This window comes from Pongo pygmaeus, chromosome 18 (assembly GCF_028885625.2).
Source record: "Pongo pygmaeus isolate AG05252 chromosome 18, NHGRI_mPonPyg2-v2.0_pri, whole genome shotgun sequence".
NCBI classification, from domain to species: domain Eukaryota; kingdom Metazoa; phylum Chordata; class Mammalia; order Primates; family Hominidae; genus Pongo; species Pongo pygmaeus.
This window is the reverse complement of record NC_072391.2, coordinates 66,485,462-66,500,490: the sequence shown is the minus strand read 5'-3', so window position 1 is coordinate 66,500,490 and position 15,029 is coordinate 66,485,462. Positions and strand designations below refer to the sequence as shown.

The window sequence follows — 15,029 nt, the reverse complement described above, 5'->3', positions numbered from 1 at the left end:
CAGCCGCTTCCCACGCCCCTTCCCCAACTCACCAGCTGCCCTACGCTCCCCTTCCCGGTGCTCGCCTCTCTCCGCCCCGGCCCCACGTGCGCGCGCGCTCTCAGGCTCTGCCCCGGAAGTTCTCCTGGCGCATAGTCGGAAGTGCGCAGGCAGTGCTCGCGGCGGCGGCGACGGCGGCGGGAGGTTCGGTTGTCGCCCGTTGGCCGCGCGGCGCCGCGCTCGGCGGCCGCCATTGCAGGTCAGGCCGCGGGCGGGGGGCACGGGAGGCCGCGGGGAGCGAGGGCCGAGCCGGGGATGGGGGCGAGGGCGCGAGGGAGCGGGAAGCTAGGGAGACGGGACCGGGCGGGGCGCGCGGCTCGGAGAGAAGAATGGCGAGCCGAGGGGCGGGGAGCGCGGGCGGGGGAGGGGTGGCCGGGAAGGGGGAGGGTGGCGGGAGGGCGGCGCGGAGGTGGGGGCGAGCCCGGAGGGGCCTCCGGGGTGGGAGGGCCGGGAGTGTGGGGGAAGGGAGCGGTGTGGAGACGGAAGGCGGAGGGAAGGAAGGGAGCGAGCGGGGCGGAGCGGGAGAAGGGCGGAAAGGGTGGCCGAGCGCGGGCGGAGGACGGAGAAGGGGGCGGCGCGGGCCGGAATTTCGAGGTACGTGCGGGAAGGGGCTCTTCCCGGGGTTGGGAGGGAGCCCATCCCGCTATGCTTGCGGGAGCGGAGTAGAACTGGAACCTAGGAAGTAGCGGGAATAGCAGAAAGGGGAGTTCGGGGTGGGGGGTTAGGACCGTGAGGTTTTGTTCCAGGGAACATTTGTAATCGTGGAGGGGGAGGCTTCTGGGAGAGGTAATTGGAAGGGTGGTTGGAGAGTCATTCCAGGTTCTTTTGTGGGAGGGAAGCCGAGAGACGAGTGGGGTGGGGTCCTGGAGGAGCGGAGTACTTGAGAACCGGGAACAATTTGGAGAACGAGGGTGGTAGAGAAAGGACGTTTAAAGAGTAATCTTTGGGAGGAGGGTGAACGGTTTGGAAGACCACTCCGGTGGGTGGTGTGGAGGAAGGTGGTTTAAAGAATAGTTTCCCTGGGAGGCAGGAAAAGGGGTTAAAACAGCTTGTAATTTGGAGGGGGGTGGAGAAGAGGGGGGAAGCGGATTGAGAAGTCCCAGAAAGTGGGTGGGACTAGAAATAGGAAGTGTTTGTAGCTCTAGCAGAAAGGGTGGGAGGGGGCCGAGAGGGAGTGGGTGGAGAAGATGGGGGTGGGTGGGAGGAAGAGCACAGAGGGAGACTCTACGCCGGGCTAGAAAGGAAAGGGTTTGGGGGAGTACCAGGGGGTCGTGCCATTAAGAGGAGGACAGGCTAAGATGGGGCTGCAGAGTAGCAGAAGATGGAGAAAACTGCAGTAACTCAGATCGACTGAAGCCATCTTTTCCACCCATTGCTACAAATACCAGTAATTGATTCCCTCCAACGTGGGAATCCTAAAATGTGATGGGAAGTATCACGTGTATGCATAGCATCCACACACGTTTTTGAACACACTCTTCACTAATGTAAAGTTTGGAAGCATTCAATTCCACCAACCCTCCATAAGCCCCTTTTTGGAGGGGAGCAAGATTCTCATTTGGAAACAGGATTTTAGACTTAGTAACATAAGCCTTTCAAGAGACAAGATCCCCTTCAAATGTATAGACCCGTCCCCTTCAGTTACAAAACCACGATAACACTGCAAATAAAAATAATCTGTATTCAGTTATATGTAAAACGTTCTGAGTTGTTCACTTGGTAGAAAGGCACATAGAGACATAGTCATCATATTTAGAGAAATTACCTTCCAGAACTTAATCCCTGAAGCAGTTTGGTGAACCACAACTGCCATGTTTGAATTCTATTATTATGAAAACTTGATTTTATTCTGATGACCTGCTGCTTTCGTAGAATGCTTTAGTCCATTATAAACATTAATATGCTAACATAGTGTAGTATTAAGACATTCTATTGGATGAATACTAAGAAAATGCCACCTTTCTCTGGGAAATCGATAGCTTGACCCTGAAGGCTTACCATGTGTCAGACAATGTGCTAAAAGCTTTACATTCATTACTCGTTCTTGCAACAGCCTTTCGAAATAGGTGTTTATGCCCAGTGTATTGTTAGGAAAACACGTGAGGTTAAACTACCCACTGTGACATATGGGATAGGTGGCAAAATCACAGAATCCAGGTCTGTATGACAAGTGAGTGCTTCACTATATTCCTAAACAAAGTATCCACCCTGGGATCAAAAAACAAAAGCTCAATAAATGCCAACTGTTGGCCTAGCAAAAAATAGAAAATTGTGAATATTTACACTCAGAAATAATTAAGTGATTTCACCCCAGTTTAGAAAAGAATGTTTAAGGGTTGAGAATTTAAAGCCTTGGTTTCCTGTCTGAAAAAAAAAAACAAAATTTCTAAAACGTTGTTTAGCTTTATTAAAATTTAGTTATTTGTATTGACGTTAAACCATTGAGTCAAAACCACTTTTTTTGCTATAAGCCATATGTTCGGTTTAATTGGATACATATCACACTTTCTTCTGCCACATTTTATTTTGAAGGATTATGAGGATCATTGCTCAGGCTGTTCTGTTCTCTGTAAGACAGTAATCGTTTAACAATTTAATATTTAACAATTCAGAGACCAGAGGATAAGAATTAAATTCTGTGGAAGATTAAAATGAATACTTGACAAAGAATGTCCTCTATTCTCTTGACTTTCACACTCAGGAGCAGAGGGTAAAGCTTTGCGCCCTAGAGGTGGCATTGAATAGATTTTTCTAAAAGTTTCAAAAACTGAAACATCTCAATTGGGTATCATAAAAAGCAAGCTGCTGCTTTGTTTTTAGCTGCCTACCCCACAGATATAATACTTTGATGGCAAGTTACAAGGTCTTTCCATAGGTTACTTTGCCATTTTGTAAGAGATGCTGTGAGAACGAGGCTAATATTTGTAAAGCAAGGGAAGTTCTCATATAGAGGTGCTTTACAGAAGGGGGCTGTGTGAGGAGAACTACAAGAGGGGCCAGATTGTGGAGGGGTTAGGGTTCATATCCCAGCTCTCCACTTAAGTAGCTGTGTGACCAGTTAACATTTAGCTCCTCTAAGCCTGTTTCCTCATTAGTAAAATGGGAGTGAGACCATGCTAAAATCATAGGTTGTTAGGGTGAAATAAGAGGATACAGATAAGTGTTTGAACGAGGCTAGCTGTGTGAGAAATGAAGCCTTTTGTGTTATAAAAATAATGTTCTGCCTGGACTTTTCTTCCTTTTTTTTTTTTGTGACGGAGTCTTGCTCTGTTGCCTAGGCTGGAGTGCAGTGGTGTGATCTCGGCTCACTGCAACCTCTGCCTCTTGGGTTCACGTCATTCTCCTGCCTCAGCCTCCTGAGTAGCTAGGACTACAGGCACCTGCCACCACGCCAGGCTAATTTTTTGTATTTTTACTGGAGCCGGGGTTTCACTGTGTTAGCCAGGATGGTCTCGATCTCCTGACCTCGTGATCTGCCTGCCTCGGCCTCCCAAAGTGCTGGGATTACAGGCGTGAGCCACCGCACCCGGCCTCTGCCTGGGCTTTTCTTAAGAAATCGTGGTGGTGCTTTGATTTGCCAGGTTTTTTTGTTTGTTTGTTTCAGTTTGTTTGTTTTTTGAGATGGAATCTTGCTCTGTCGCCCAGGAGTGCAGTGGCACAGTCTCGGCTCACTGTAACTACCGCCTCCCAGGATCAAGCGATTCTCCTGCCTCAGCCTCCTGAGTAGCTGGGATTACAGGTGAGCACCACCACGCCTGGCTAATTTTTGTATTTTTCGTAGAAACGGGGTTTCACCATGTTGGTCAGGCTGATTTCTAACTCATGACCTCATGATCTACCCGCCTCGGACTCCCAAAGTGCTGGGATTATAGACGTGAGCCACCGCGCCTGGCGGGTTTTTTATAATAATAGTTACTAATTTCAAAAGAGAGAGAGAAGCCAAATGCTGGTTAAATAAGGTATATCCTAGAGTGGTCTGATTACAGCCAAAGCTTTTTGGTTTTGGGTAGGGTTCCCATTTTGGTTTGGGATTGATTCTTTGAATGCTGGTGGCTTTTTAAGGGGAAAAAAGTTTCCTTTACTGAGATAAAGTCATTTGACTAACTTAGGAATACAGAATTTATGTATTGTTTCGTTCATTTAGCTGCGTGAAGACCCATAAAGATCAAGTAGAAAACTTTTTTCCCTCCTCATGAGATTGGGGACAGGATACATAATTTATTGCAGGGAAAGGTTTGGTTTTCTTTATACCTTCTTATCTTTCCAAGGCTACACATGAGTTGTGGCCTGTGAGTCTGATACCACACTGTAATATAATGAATTTAAATCTTTTTGAAAAGCTACATCACAGAAGTCTCTCCCTGGCTCTGCAGTTAACCTTGTCAACCTGGAATTATTGTTCCTAAGGAAAGACATGTTAGTCCTAGCCAAATCTGGGGTTGAACTCTGCTCTGAAGAGATAGTTGGCCGGGTGCTGTGGCTCACGCCTGTAATCCTAGCACTTTGGGAGGCCGAGGCGGGTGGATCATGAGGTCAGGAGTTCAAGACCAGCCTGACTAATAGGGTGAAACCCCATCTCTACTAAAAATACAAAAATTAGCAGGTTGCAGTGGCAGGTGCCTGTAATTCCAGCTACTGGGAAGGCTGAGGCAGGAGAATCCCTTGATCCTGGGCAGTGGAGGTTGCAGTGAGCCGAGATTGCGCCACTGCACTCCAGCCTGGGTGACAGAGTGAGACTCTGTCTCAAAAAAAGAAGAAAGTTGGCCGGGCACGGTGGCTCACGCCTGTAATCCCAACACTTTGGAAGGCCAACGTGGGCAGATCACTTGAGGTCAGGAGTTCGAGACCAGCCTGGCCAAGATGGTGAAACCCTGTCTCTACTGAAAATACAAAAAGTAGCCAGGTGTGGTGGCAGACGCCTGTAGTCCCAGTTACTTGGGAGGCTGAGGCAGGAGAATCACTTGAACCTGGGAGGCAGAGGTTGCAATGAGCTGAGATCGAGCCACTGCACTCCAACCTGGGCCAGAGGGAGACTCTGTCTCACAAAAAAAAAAAAAAAAAAAATAGTTGCCAGGAGAGCTCTTCCACTGACTCTTTTAGTTTCTTGACTTCATGTAGTGTATTCATCAAATTGTGCCTTCAGATGCTCTTGATAGAGCTGCAATTTCTAAACAAGCCCCATCTTAGAACAAACAACTAGAAATTGCTCTAGTTGTCTTTCAGTGTTGTTGGAATGAATTGAGACTGAAGACTTACAGACATATTCTTCTTATACAGATAATTTCCATTGTTATGCTTGTTATTTCTAAGAGGGATTTATTTGTATTATACTTCTTCCCCTCCTCTTTTTTCTACTCTGTCTACTCTCAAGGGGATGGGGGCACATTGGGTTGCATGTTCTCATATGCTTTTTTTTTTTTTTTTTTTGAGACGGAGTTTTACTCTTTGTTGCCCAGGCTGGAGTGCGGTGGTGCGATCTCGGCTCACTGCAGCCTCCGCCTCCCAGGTTCAAGCAATTCTTCTGTCTCAGCCTCCCAAGTAGCTGGGATTACAGGCACCAGCCACCACGCCCTGCTAATTTTTGTATTTTTGGTAGAGTTGGGGTTTCACTGTGTTGGCCTCAAACTCCTGACTTCAGGTGATCCGCCCGCCTTGGCCTCCCAAAGTGCTGAGATGACAGGCATGAGCCACTGCGCCCGGCCTCATACACTTTTTAATCAATTCTACACTGAATGAAATATATACTCCCTGCCACCTCCATCAGGTGTGTCCTCCGGGGAGTACTCAGGAATCCCTACTTACTGTGCCCTACAAACAGTTGTGTGGATTAGAATCTCAAGGAGCAAGAAAAGAAATAACAGAATTCAGGTGTTACAGGATATTTTAAGGTGCTAAAGTAGAATTTTAAAATTCATTAAAGGATGCCCTCCTCTACATTCCTGACTAGTAGTAAATACACCCACGTGCGTATAAATTACCTAACTGTAGCCAGAGCAGTCCGTAAGTTCTGTGAACTGAACTCTTAGAAGCTGGGCTCGAACTTCATTTCTACATACATCTGCAGCATCCCAATAGTTCTAGGATAAGACAAGTTTTTTCCAGCCTGACTGAGTATGGTGGTAAGATGCTGAGGCCTATGGGCCACAGAACTATTTGCAGGAGCATTGCTAGATGTCTGGTAATGCCATAGATGTACACAGGCAGAGCCTCCTGCATCAGTGTGTAAAGGTATGCATTCTTATTGAGGCATGGGGGATTGGTATGCAAGTACAGCTGTGCCATGCCAGCAACCAAATGTGTTTTCCACACCATTGTTCTGAATTCCTGTTCAGAACAGGAGACTGTCCAGGAAATGGAGAATGCACTGAAAATATTTCGGCATTTTTCTCAAGCACATGGTCACAGTGCTTAACGATTGATTTTGGTTGTCAGGAAGTAGGCTCTGTCTCCTTCCCTGCCTTGATCTTCCTAGAATATACTGTATACCTATGTGAACACCTTATTGCTTCTCTAAAACCACCTATATTTTACTGTCACTTGTACCCATCCAGGAAAATATACTACATCATCTTCAAAAGCATATTTGCAAGAGCCCTTTCTCTGTGTGCATTATTGAGCCTTTTTTTGATTCATGGCTAAAATGTACCATTCCTTAAATTGTCAAAATTATGGGTCAGAATGCTGATTTTCTTATCTCACTATCTCAAAAAACTTAGTTTTTCTCAATAGAACTTGGGGTCTTTAAAGCACCTTAGCATATGTTATATTTGGTCTTTGCAGTAGTTTCATAGGACATAATCTAGGTGTCATAGTCACAAAGTGACTTGTTCTTAACTACACAGTAAAGAGGTCCACACTTACAGGCAGGAGAGCTGAATTTAGGCCTTCTGATTTTAAATTGTTATCCTTCTTCAAGAAACCTTATAAAAGGATTTTTAAAGTGCTTTTAGTCGTGTTGAGAGTAGTGGTGGGGCCTCTTTTGGAAATATTTGGGTTCTGAGCTTGGGTATTAATTACCCCTTTTCCAGTGGTCCCACAACCTGTGCTGGTGCAGAAGGTCTGACTCAATTCAAGGATGCTCTGTTGATTCCATATTGCCCTTCTGACCAGCTCTTGCATGTACTCGATGCCTGCCTGATGCCTTGATTCTTTTTCGTTCTCATTAATACTTTTTTTCCTTTGGGAAGGCAGAATTGTGTAGTGATTATGGGTGTAGATAGTCAGATGGCCCAGATTTCTACTCTGTCACATAGCAGCTGTGTGTGTCCAACATACAGGCAAGTGACTTCATCTGTGTATGCCTCAGTAGCCTGATCTGCAAAATAGGAATAAATACCTATATCATAGACTTGTTACGATGGTCGAATGAGAAACCACCAATATATATGCACAGTAAAAATTCAAAACATGTTAGCTGCTACTTATATTTGAATTTAAAAAGTCTAGTGAGTTGGCCGGGTGCAATGACTCAAGCCTGTAATCTCAGTACTTTTGGAGGGCAAGGTGGGCATATCACCTGAGGTCGGGAGTTTGAGACCAGCCTGACCAACATGGAGAAGCCCCGTCTCTATTAAAAATACAAAATTAGCCGGGCATGGTGGCACATGCCTATAATCCCAGCTACTCAGGAGGCTGAGGCATGAGAATTGCTTGAACTCGGGAGGTGGAGGTTGTGGTGAGCCGAGTTCCCACCATTGCACTCCAGCCTGGGCAACAGGAGCGAAACTCCATCTCAAAAAAAATCTAGTGAGTTGACCAATTTCATGTTCCCAAAGTGTTTGGTGCTCTAGGAGTAGAGTCATACTATAAGGCTGGAGATCCCAAAGGAAGATTAACATACCAATGAAGAAATCTCAAGCTTGCACAGTGTCTCACGCCTGTAATCCCACCACTTTGGGAGGCTGAGGTGGGAGGATCCCCTGGAGCTCAGGAGTTTGGAACCAACCTGGGCAACATAGTAAGACCTGTCTCTTAAAGAAATCGGCTGGGCGTGGTGGCTTACTCCTGTAATCCCAGTACTTTGGGAGGCTGAGGCGGGTGGATCACCTCAGGTCAGAAGTTCGAAACCAGCCTGGCCAACATGGCAAAATCCCGTCCCTACTAAAAATACAAAAATTAGCCTGGTGTGGTGGCGGGCGCCTGTAATCCCAGCTACTCAAGAGGCTGAGGCAGGAGAATCACTTGAAGCTGGAAGGTGGAGGTTGTGGTGAGCCGAGATCATGCCACTGCACTCCAGCCTGGGCGACAGAGTGAGATTTCATCTCAAAAAAAAAAAAAAAAAAATCTGTTTAACATTTTAATCGGGTGTTTGCTAAGCTTGAGCACAATTATAATACCTATTAACTTTCCATACTACAGTTGGTAAACATTGAACTAATAACCTTCCACTAAACTCCATATATACATTGACAGTACTTAGCCAGAAGCTGTAGTGTTATCCCCGATCCTATCAGCCCCCCCATGAATCTATCCATCACAGAAAGTGAAGCCAATTGTCTTTAGGCAAAAATCTCCAGTTCTTATAAAGTACTCCAAATTTGCCACCAGGTGGTGCTGCTGTTGTATAAAATGAAAGCATATTATCCTTTTTTTTTCCCCCCTTTGAGACAGAGTCTTGCTCTTTTGCCTAGACTGGAGTGCAGTGGTGTGATCTCAGCTCACTGCAACCTTTATCTCCCAGGTTCCACTGAGTCTCATGCCTCAGCCTCCCAAGTAGCTGGAAGTGCAGGCGTGGGCCATCACACCCAGCTAATTTTTTGTTTGTTTTTTTTTTTAGTAGAGATGGGGTTTCATGATGTTGGCCAGACTGGTCTCAAACTCCTGACCTCAGGTGATCCACCCACTTTGGTCTCTCCCAAAGTGCTGGAATTGCAGGTGTGAGCTACTGCTCCCGGCCGAAGTCTGTTATCTAATTATCTAAGATGTTTTCATATCTAAGTGAAAGGTGGTGAAAGCTTTTGATAAGAATCACATCAGAAGTCAGCTTACCATTCACTAAAGATGTTGGAGGACTTTTTCAGTTCCCTTGGATGGATTGATTGATTTTTTGAGACAGTCTCACTCTGTCGCCCAGGGTAGAGTGCAGTGGAGCAATCTTGGCTCACCGTAACCTTTGCCTCCCAGGGTTCAAGTGATTCTCTTACCTCAGCCTGCCTAATAGCTGGGATTACGGACTCCTGCCACCACACCCAGCTAATTTTTGTATTTTTAGTAGAGACTGGGTTTCACCGTGTTGGCCAGGGTGGTCTCGAACTCCTGACATCAAGTGACCCAACCGCCTCAGCCTCCCAAAGTGCTGGGAACACAGGCCTGAGACACCGCGCCTGGCCCCCTTGGCTTTATTTTTAAAGGGAGACCCTTTGAACCTTGATAACCAAGGAGGTAGACTTGAAGCTTACATCATTACCAAAGAAAAAAGTAAAATCTGAAGAAACTCCATAGGCTTTTTTAAGAAACATGCAGAGTAGGAAATAGACTACCCTAGGCTAGGCACGGTGGCTCACACCTGTAATCCTAACACTTTGAGAAGCTGAGGTAGGAGGATCACTTAAGCCCAGGAAGTAAAGGCTTCAGTGAGCTATGATCTTGCTCACTCCATCTTGGGCAACAGAGTGAGACCCTGTCTCAAAAGAAGAAAAAAGTAAGAGGCCGGGTGCGGTGGCTCAAGCCTATAATCCCAGCACTTTTGAGAGGCCAAGGTGGGCGGATCATGAGGTCAAGAGATCAAGGCCGGGTGTGGTGGCTCATGCCTATAATCCCAGTACTTTGGGAGGCTGAGGTGGGTGGATCACCTGAGGTCAGGAGTTTGAGACCAGCCTGGCTAACATGGTGAAACCCCATCTCTACTAAAAATACAAAAATTAAGCCAGGTGCAGTGGTTCACGCCTGTAATCCCAGCATTTTGGGAGACCAAAGTGGGTGGATAACCTGCAGTCAGGAGTTCAAGACCAGCCTGGCCAACATGGTGAAACCCCATCTCTACTAAAAATACAAAAATTAGCCAGGCATGGTGGTTGTATGCCTGTAATCCCAGCTGCTCGGGAGGCTGAAGCACGAGATCGCTTGAACCGGGAAGGCGGAGGTTGCAGTGACCTGAGATCATGCCACTGCACTCCAGCCTGGGTGACGGAGTGAGACTCCCTCTCAAAAAAAAAAAAAAAAAAAAAAGTTAGCTGGGTGTGGTGACATGCACCTGTAATCCCAGCTACTCGGGAGGCTGAGGCAGGAGAATCACTTGAACCCGGGAAGCAGAGGTTGCAGTGAGCCGAGATGGCGCCACTGTGCTCCAGATCTGGTGACAAAGTGAGACTTGGTCTCAAGAAAAAGGAAACAAAAAAAAAAGAATATCCTTAAGAAAGGCACGTTAGCATAGTGAGCAAGAGTATGGTCTTTGCAGTGTATGTCTTCGGTTCATATCATCTTTGCCTTAGTAGCTATGTGATCTTGATTAGTTTTGCACATACAGTTGACCATTGGTGATCTTAAGCAACCATATCTCATATGTACAATATTGGTAAAATAACACTTCCCACTTAGGGCATTGTTAGAAGAACAAGATAAAATGTGTCTAAAGGACTTAGAAAAGTACCTAGCACACAGTAAGTAATATTAGTTGTCGGCCAGCCATGGTGGCTCACACCTGTAATCCCAGCACTTTGGGAGGCTGAGGCGGGTGAATCACTAGGTCAGGCGTTCAAGACCAGCCTGGCCAACATGGTGAAACCCCATCTGTAGGGCCGGGCACAGTGGCTCACACCTGTAATCCCAGCACTTTGGGAGGCCAAGGTGGGCGGATCACGAGGTCAGGAGATCGAGACCATCCTGGCTAACACGGTGAAACCCCGTCTCTACTAAAAATACAAAAAAAATTAGCCGGGCGTGGTGGCGGGTGCCTGTAGTCCCAGCTACTCGGGAGGCTGAGGCAGGAGAATGGTGTGAACCCCGGAGGCGGAGCTTGCAGTGAGCCGAGATCACGCCATTCCACTCCAGCCTGGGCGACAGAGTGAGACTCCGTCTCAAAAAAAAAAAAAAAAAGAAAGAAACCCCATCTCTACTAAAAATACAAAAAATTAGCTGGCCATAGTGGTGGATGCCTGTATTCCCAGCTACTTGGGAGGCTGAGGCAGGAGAATTGATTGAACCCGGGAGGTGGAGGTTGCATTAGTTGTCATTATTAGTTGTTGTTATTATTACCCTAAATCTCTTTTTCTTTTTTCTCTACAGCTTGTTTTCACTTGCTTTTTAAAGACAGAAAGCTCATGGTGCAAATTGTTATTTCCAGGTGAGTACATTTTGAGATTTTAAAATTTGTCTTGAAATGATGAGGGCTATAGAGGTGTGCCATGTGTCTGGAAGAATCAGGGTCCTTAGGTGCATCTTGTACAAATCCTTGCATTCTGATCTCTAGTTCCATGCCTAGCACTGCCCAATTTCCCAAGAACTTGACATCCAACAAAGAGGTCCTTTGGGCCTCGAATGGTGGTGTGAGGACGCTATTCATCCTTCACCCCTCAAAAATATTGTAACCGCCAGCCCTTTGCTTGCAGTGCGAGGGCTGGAGGCCTGGCAGAATGGGTGCTGATGGAGCTACAGGGGGAGATCGAGGCTCGCTACAGCACTGGATTAGCTGGAAACCTCCTGGGAGACCTACATTACACCACTGAGGTGAGGGGGCTTTTCTTTCCCTGCCTAATGCCTCAGGAAAGCAAGCTACACCAAGGTGGTGCTCCCAGGACCCAGAGTGAGGACTGCCTCAGGTTTGTTATTCAAGGCCTAGCTAATCTGCGATGCTCTCTGCTTGTTCTCCCCCTACCTCTGCAGTAGCAGGGAAATTTAATTTTGGGGAATCTGGAAAGCTCACATTTCTGAAAGTGGAAATTCTCTTATGTGGGGCTAGAAAGTAAAAAGGGCACATGGGTGGGTGGTCCAGTGTGGCTGCTCAGCAATGGCAGAGCCAGACCAGGGATTGGAGGTGCCAGCATAGCCTGCCAAGAGCAGCTTTAGGAGGCGCCTGAGTGTTATGGCCTTGCCCCGGAACCTCAGGAATCTCGTTCTTGTTCTGCCAAAGGGAATCCCTGTGCTGATCGTGGGGCATCATATCCTGTATGGGAAAATCATCCACCTGGAGAAACCTTTTGCAGTCCTTGTCAAACACACTCCTGGGGATCAGGACTGTGATGAGCTTGGCCGCGAGACTGGCACCCGGTACCTGGTGACAGCACTCATCAAAGACAAGATCCTTTTCAAAACCCGCCCTAAGCCCATTATCACCAACGTCCCCAAGAAAGTATGAAAGAACCTCGGATTTTCCCTAGAGAGCGGCCAACTCCTTGGACTCGTGCTCCGCTGCCACCTCGAGGACGGCTCGACGGTTCCCTGGGACCACAAGGGGGTCCTGTTCTGAATACAGGCCACCCACTGGGTGTGAACTCGGATCCCTTCCTTATGGCGGCCGGTTCTCTTGGTGGAAATCTGACCCCATTTCCAAGGAACCCATCTCCTTTTCCAGCTTCATCAGGCTCATTGGCTTCAAATCCAGCACCTTTCCCGGCTGGTGCTCGTGACCCAAGTATGGCTTCTTTTCCAAGAGGGATGAATCCCCCTGGCACAGGTGCAGTTTCTTTCCCAAGGCCTGGTGGCCTCTTGGGGCCAGGCCCAGGCCCAGGCCCAGGCCCCACCCCCACCCTAAACCCTAGGACAGGGGCTCTGCCAGGCCCAGGGCCTCTGTCTAACCCCAGGTTAGGGGGTCTCCCAGGACCAGGTCCTATGTCCAACCCAAGGGCAGGTGGTCTCCTGGGAGCAGGTCCTGACCCCAGAGGTGGTGGTCCCATGGGCCCTGGATCTGGACCTAACCTGAGAGCCGGTGTTCTGTTAACCTCTGGGAATGGTCCTCCCAATCCTAGGCCAGTTGGCCTGGGCCCAGGACCAAACCCCAATCTGAGATCAGGCTTTTTAGGGACAAACCCTGCCCCTAGGTCAGGTGTGTTTCCAGGCCCAGGCCTTGGGCCCAACCCAAGACCAAGTGGCCTGGGCCCGGGCCCTAATCTAGATGCCAGAGCAGGTGGCCTCTTGGGCACAGGATCTGGTCTTAACTTAAGAATGGCTGGACCTCAAGGCCTCGATCTTGCCCCCATTCTAAGAGCAGCAGGTCTTTTAGGAGCAAATTCAGCTTCTTTCTCACAGGCTTCTGGAAACATGGGCACAAGCCCATCCTCCATGGCAAGAGTACCTGGCCCCATGGGCCCAAACTCGGGTCCTAGCTCTCGGGGAATTGGCCTTCCAGGGCCAAATCCATCTCCCATGTCAAGGGCTCCTGGCCCCATAGGCCCTAATTCAGCTCATTTCTCAAGGCCAGGTGGCCCCATGGGTGTAAATGCCAATCCCTTTCCCAGGGGAGCGGGTTCATCTGCCTTCTCTCAGTCTTCTGGCACATTGGCATCAAACCCAGCTACCTTCCAAAGGTCCGCTGGCCTCCAGGGCTCAAATCCAACCATTTTCCCAAGAGCGTCTGGGCCACTTGGCCCCAACCCAGCTAACTTCCCAAGGGCCGCTGGCCTGCAGGGTCCAAGTCCAACTACCTTCCCAAGGTCTACTGGCCCATTAGGCCCTGGTCAAGTTACTTTCCCCAGGCCAGCTGCCGGGCATCTGGGCCCTTCTCCAGTTGGCCCTGTGGGTATCAACCCAGCTCCTTTCGCAAGGCCAACTGGGACCCTGGGTCTCAACCCAGCTTCCTTTCCAAGGATGAATGGCCCTGCAGGCAAGAGTTTCGTCCCATTTCCTAGAGTGGGGAGCCTCCCTGGCACAAACCCAGCTGCTTTCCCCAGACCAGGGGGTCCAATGGCTGCAATGTACCCAAATGGAATGTTACCTCCTTAAACACCGTTTTCCCTCCAGGACCACCTTGGTTTCTAGGCACTGTGGTTCTTGGCAGGGGCTGTCTTAGGTAAAAGGGTAGTTGTGGAGCTACAGTCTGAAGAACATAGCTTGGGCTCAAGTTCGAATGAGCCATCTTTTTCCTTTGCGTTTTTCTTGACTGAAGGTGAGATGTTATTTGTGGCATGTGAACTGTGGCAGGTGGGAATAATCCTGCCCTTGAGAGAAAGGATCTCCAGCCTCCCAGAAGCCTGCTGTGCTTTCGTCCCACAGCTTTCTGCCCATTGTTTCTTACTAGTTTCTTGAATTGTTCTTGTGGACTTTTCCTCAGGGATACATTGGCCTGCAGGTCCCAGTTCACATGTAGTCCCCTGCTCACCATTGGAGAATCAGCTCACTGCTCTCTAGAAACGTGGCGTTGGTGAACGGACCATGCTTCCGTAGCTCTGACCTGGGCAGCTTGGACCTGGTCATCCTCTACTGCCATACCTTTCCCTGGGGGCTTGAACACAGAACAGGGAGATGGACAACCACTTCAAAGACCCACCGAATACAGTTTCTGCTTGACTGACTGGGCCTGCAGCTCCCTTCTCCTGGGACTTAGAGGTGGCCAGATTTAAGGCCCCTCTACTCATCCAACTCCCTCTTCACTGGTACTCCCAATCAATCAAAGAACCTCAAAATTTAAACTGATGTGGATGGGAATATGGGAATTAGGGTGGGGGAGGGGGACGAAGGGAAGAAATCACTGTGCTTTGTTCAGCCTGGTGTGCAAGGATGGTTGGTGGTTTTCCTGCATTGTATCTTTTCTTACTGTTTCTTTAATAAATGGGATGAGAGGGCTACTGGTGTCACTGTGTTTTGTTACCTGTTTCATAGGGAAGGAAGTTTCCTCTGCTTTTCATTGTTTCAGCTTGGCTATAGTCTTACATCATGTCGGCTAAAATGCTTTTGCTCCAAGAGGAATCAAGCTTTGGTTTTTAGCCTTACCAAGGGCCCATTCATCTGCCAGTTATTTCACCAAAGACCCTCTACACTAAAAGTTAAGCCCCCATGGGTGTAGTTACCAGGATGGACATATTGCCCAGGTCTTGAGTCCCACCTGACTAAACTTTCTA

The 15,029-nt window shown here is 48.2% G+C and overlaps 3 protein-coding genes across 8 annotated transcripts in view; 2 read left to right on the top strand and 1 right to left on the bottom strand.

Moving 5' to 3' along the window:
• UTP4 (UTP4 small subunit processome component) overlaps positions 1-192 on the bottom strand; it is a 50,066-nt gene extending 49,874 nt beyond the window's left edge. For 2 of the 5 annotated variants that reach the window (XR_010124310.1, XR_010124309.1), the window contains exon 1: positions 33-146. The gene's annotated coding sequence lies outside the window, so the exon portion shown is untranslated. Of the gene's footprint in view, positions 1-32 lie in introns of all 5 variants that reach the window. The other 3 variants (XM_054454118.2, XM_063654478.1, XM_054454119.2) reach the window with 3 other exon arrangements.
• On the top strand, positions 144-14,754 carry CHTF8 (chromosome transmission fidelity factor 8). Of its 2 annotated transcripts, none has more exons than XM_054454127.2 (4): positions 144-238; positions 11,263-11,320; positions 11,586-11,703; positions 12,107-14,754. In XM_054454127.2, the coding sequence occupies exons 2-4, from the start codon at positions 11,298-11,300 to the stop codon at positions 12,329-12,331; spliced, it is 366 nt and encodes a 121-aa protein (XP_054310102.1). In that variant the 5' UTR covers positions 144-238; positions 11,263-11,297; the 3' UTR covers positions 12,332-14,754. The 2 variants fall into 2 exon arrangements, with proteins under 2 accessions (XP_054310102.1, XP_054310103.1); XM_054454128.2 differs by lacking the exon at positions 144-238 and adding an exon at positions 564-633.
• DERPC (DERPC proline and glycine rich nuclear protein) lies at positions 12,328-14,754 on the top strand. Its single transcript, XM_063654480.1, has one exon. The coding sequence runs from the start codon at positions 12,328-12,330 to the stop codon at positions 13,912-13,914; it is 1,587 nt and encodes a 528-aa protein (XP_063510550.1). The 3' UTR covers positions 13,915-14,754.
• Positions 14,755-15,029: the final 275 nt, after the last annotated feature.

Excerpts from the sequence above, each read along its gene's own strand:
- CHTF8 (XM_054454127.2), top strand. The coding sequence starts at position 11,298 with ATGGTGCAAATTGTTATTTCCAG. Across the intron at positions 11,321-11,585 it reads GTGCAAATTGTTATTTCCAG|TGCGAGGGCTGGAGGCCTGG; the intron begins GTGAGTACATTT and ends CTTTGCTTGCAG. Across the intron at positions 11,704-12,106 it reads ACCTACATTACACCACTGAG|GGAATCCCTGTGCTGATCGT; the intron begins GTGAGGGGGCTT and ends GTTCTGCCAAAG.
- DERPC (XM_063654480.1), top strand. The coding sequence starts at position 12,328 with ATGAAAGAACCTCGGATTTTCCCTAGAGAGCGGCCAACTCCTTGGACT.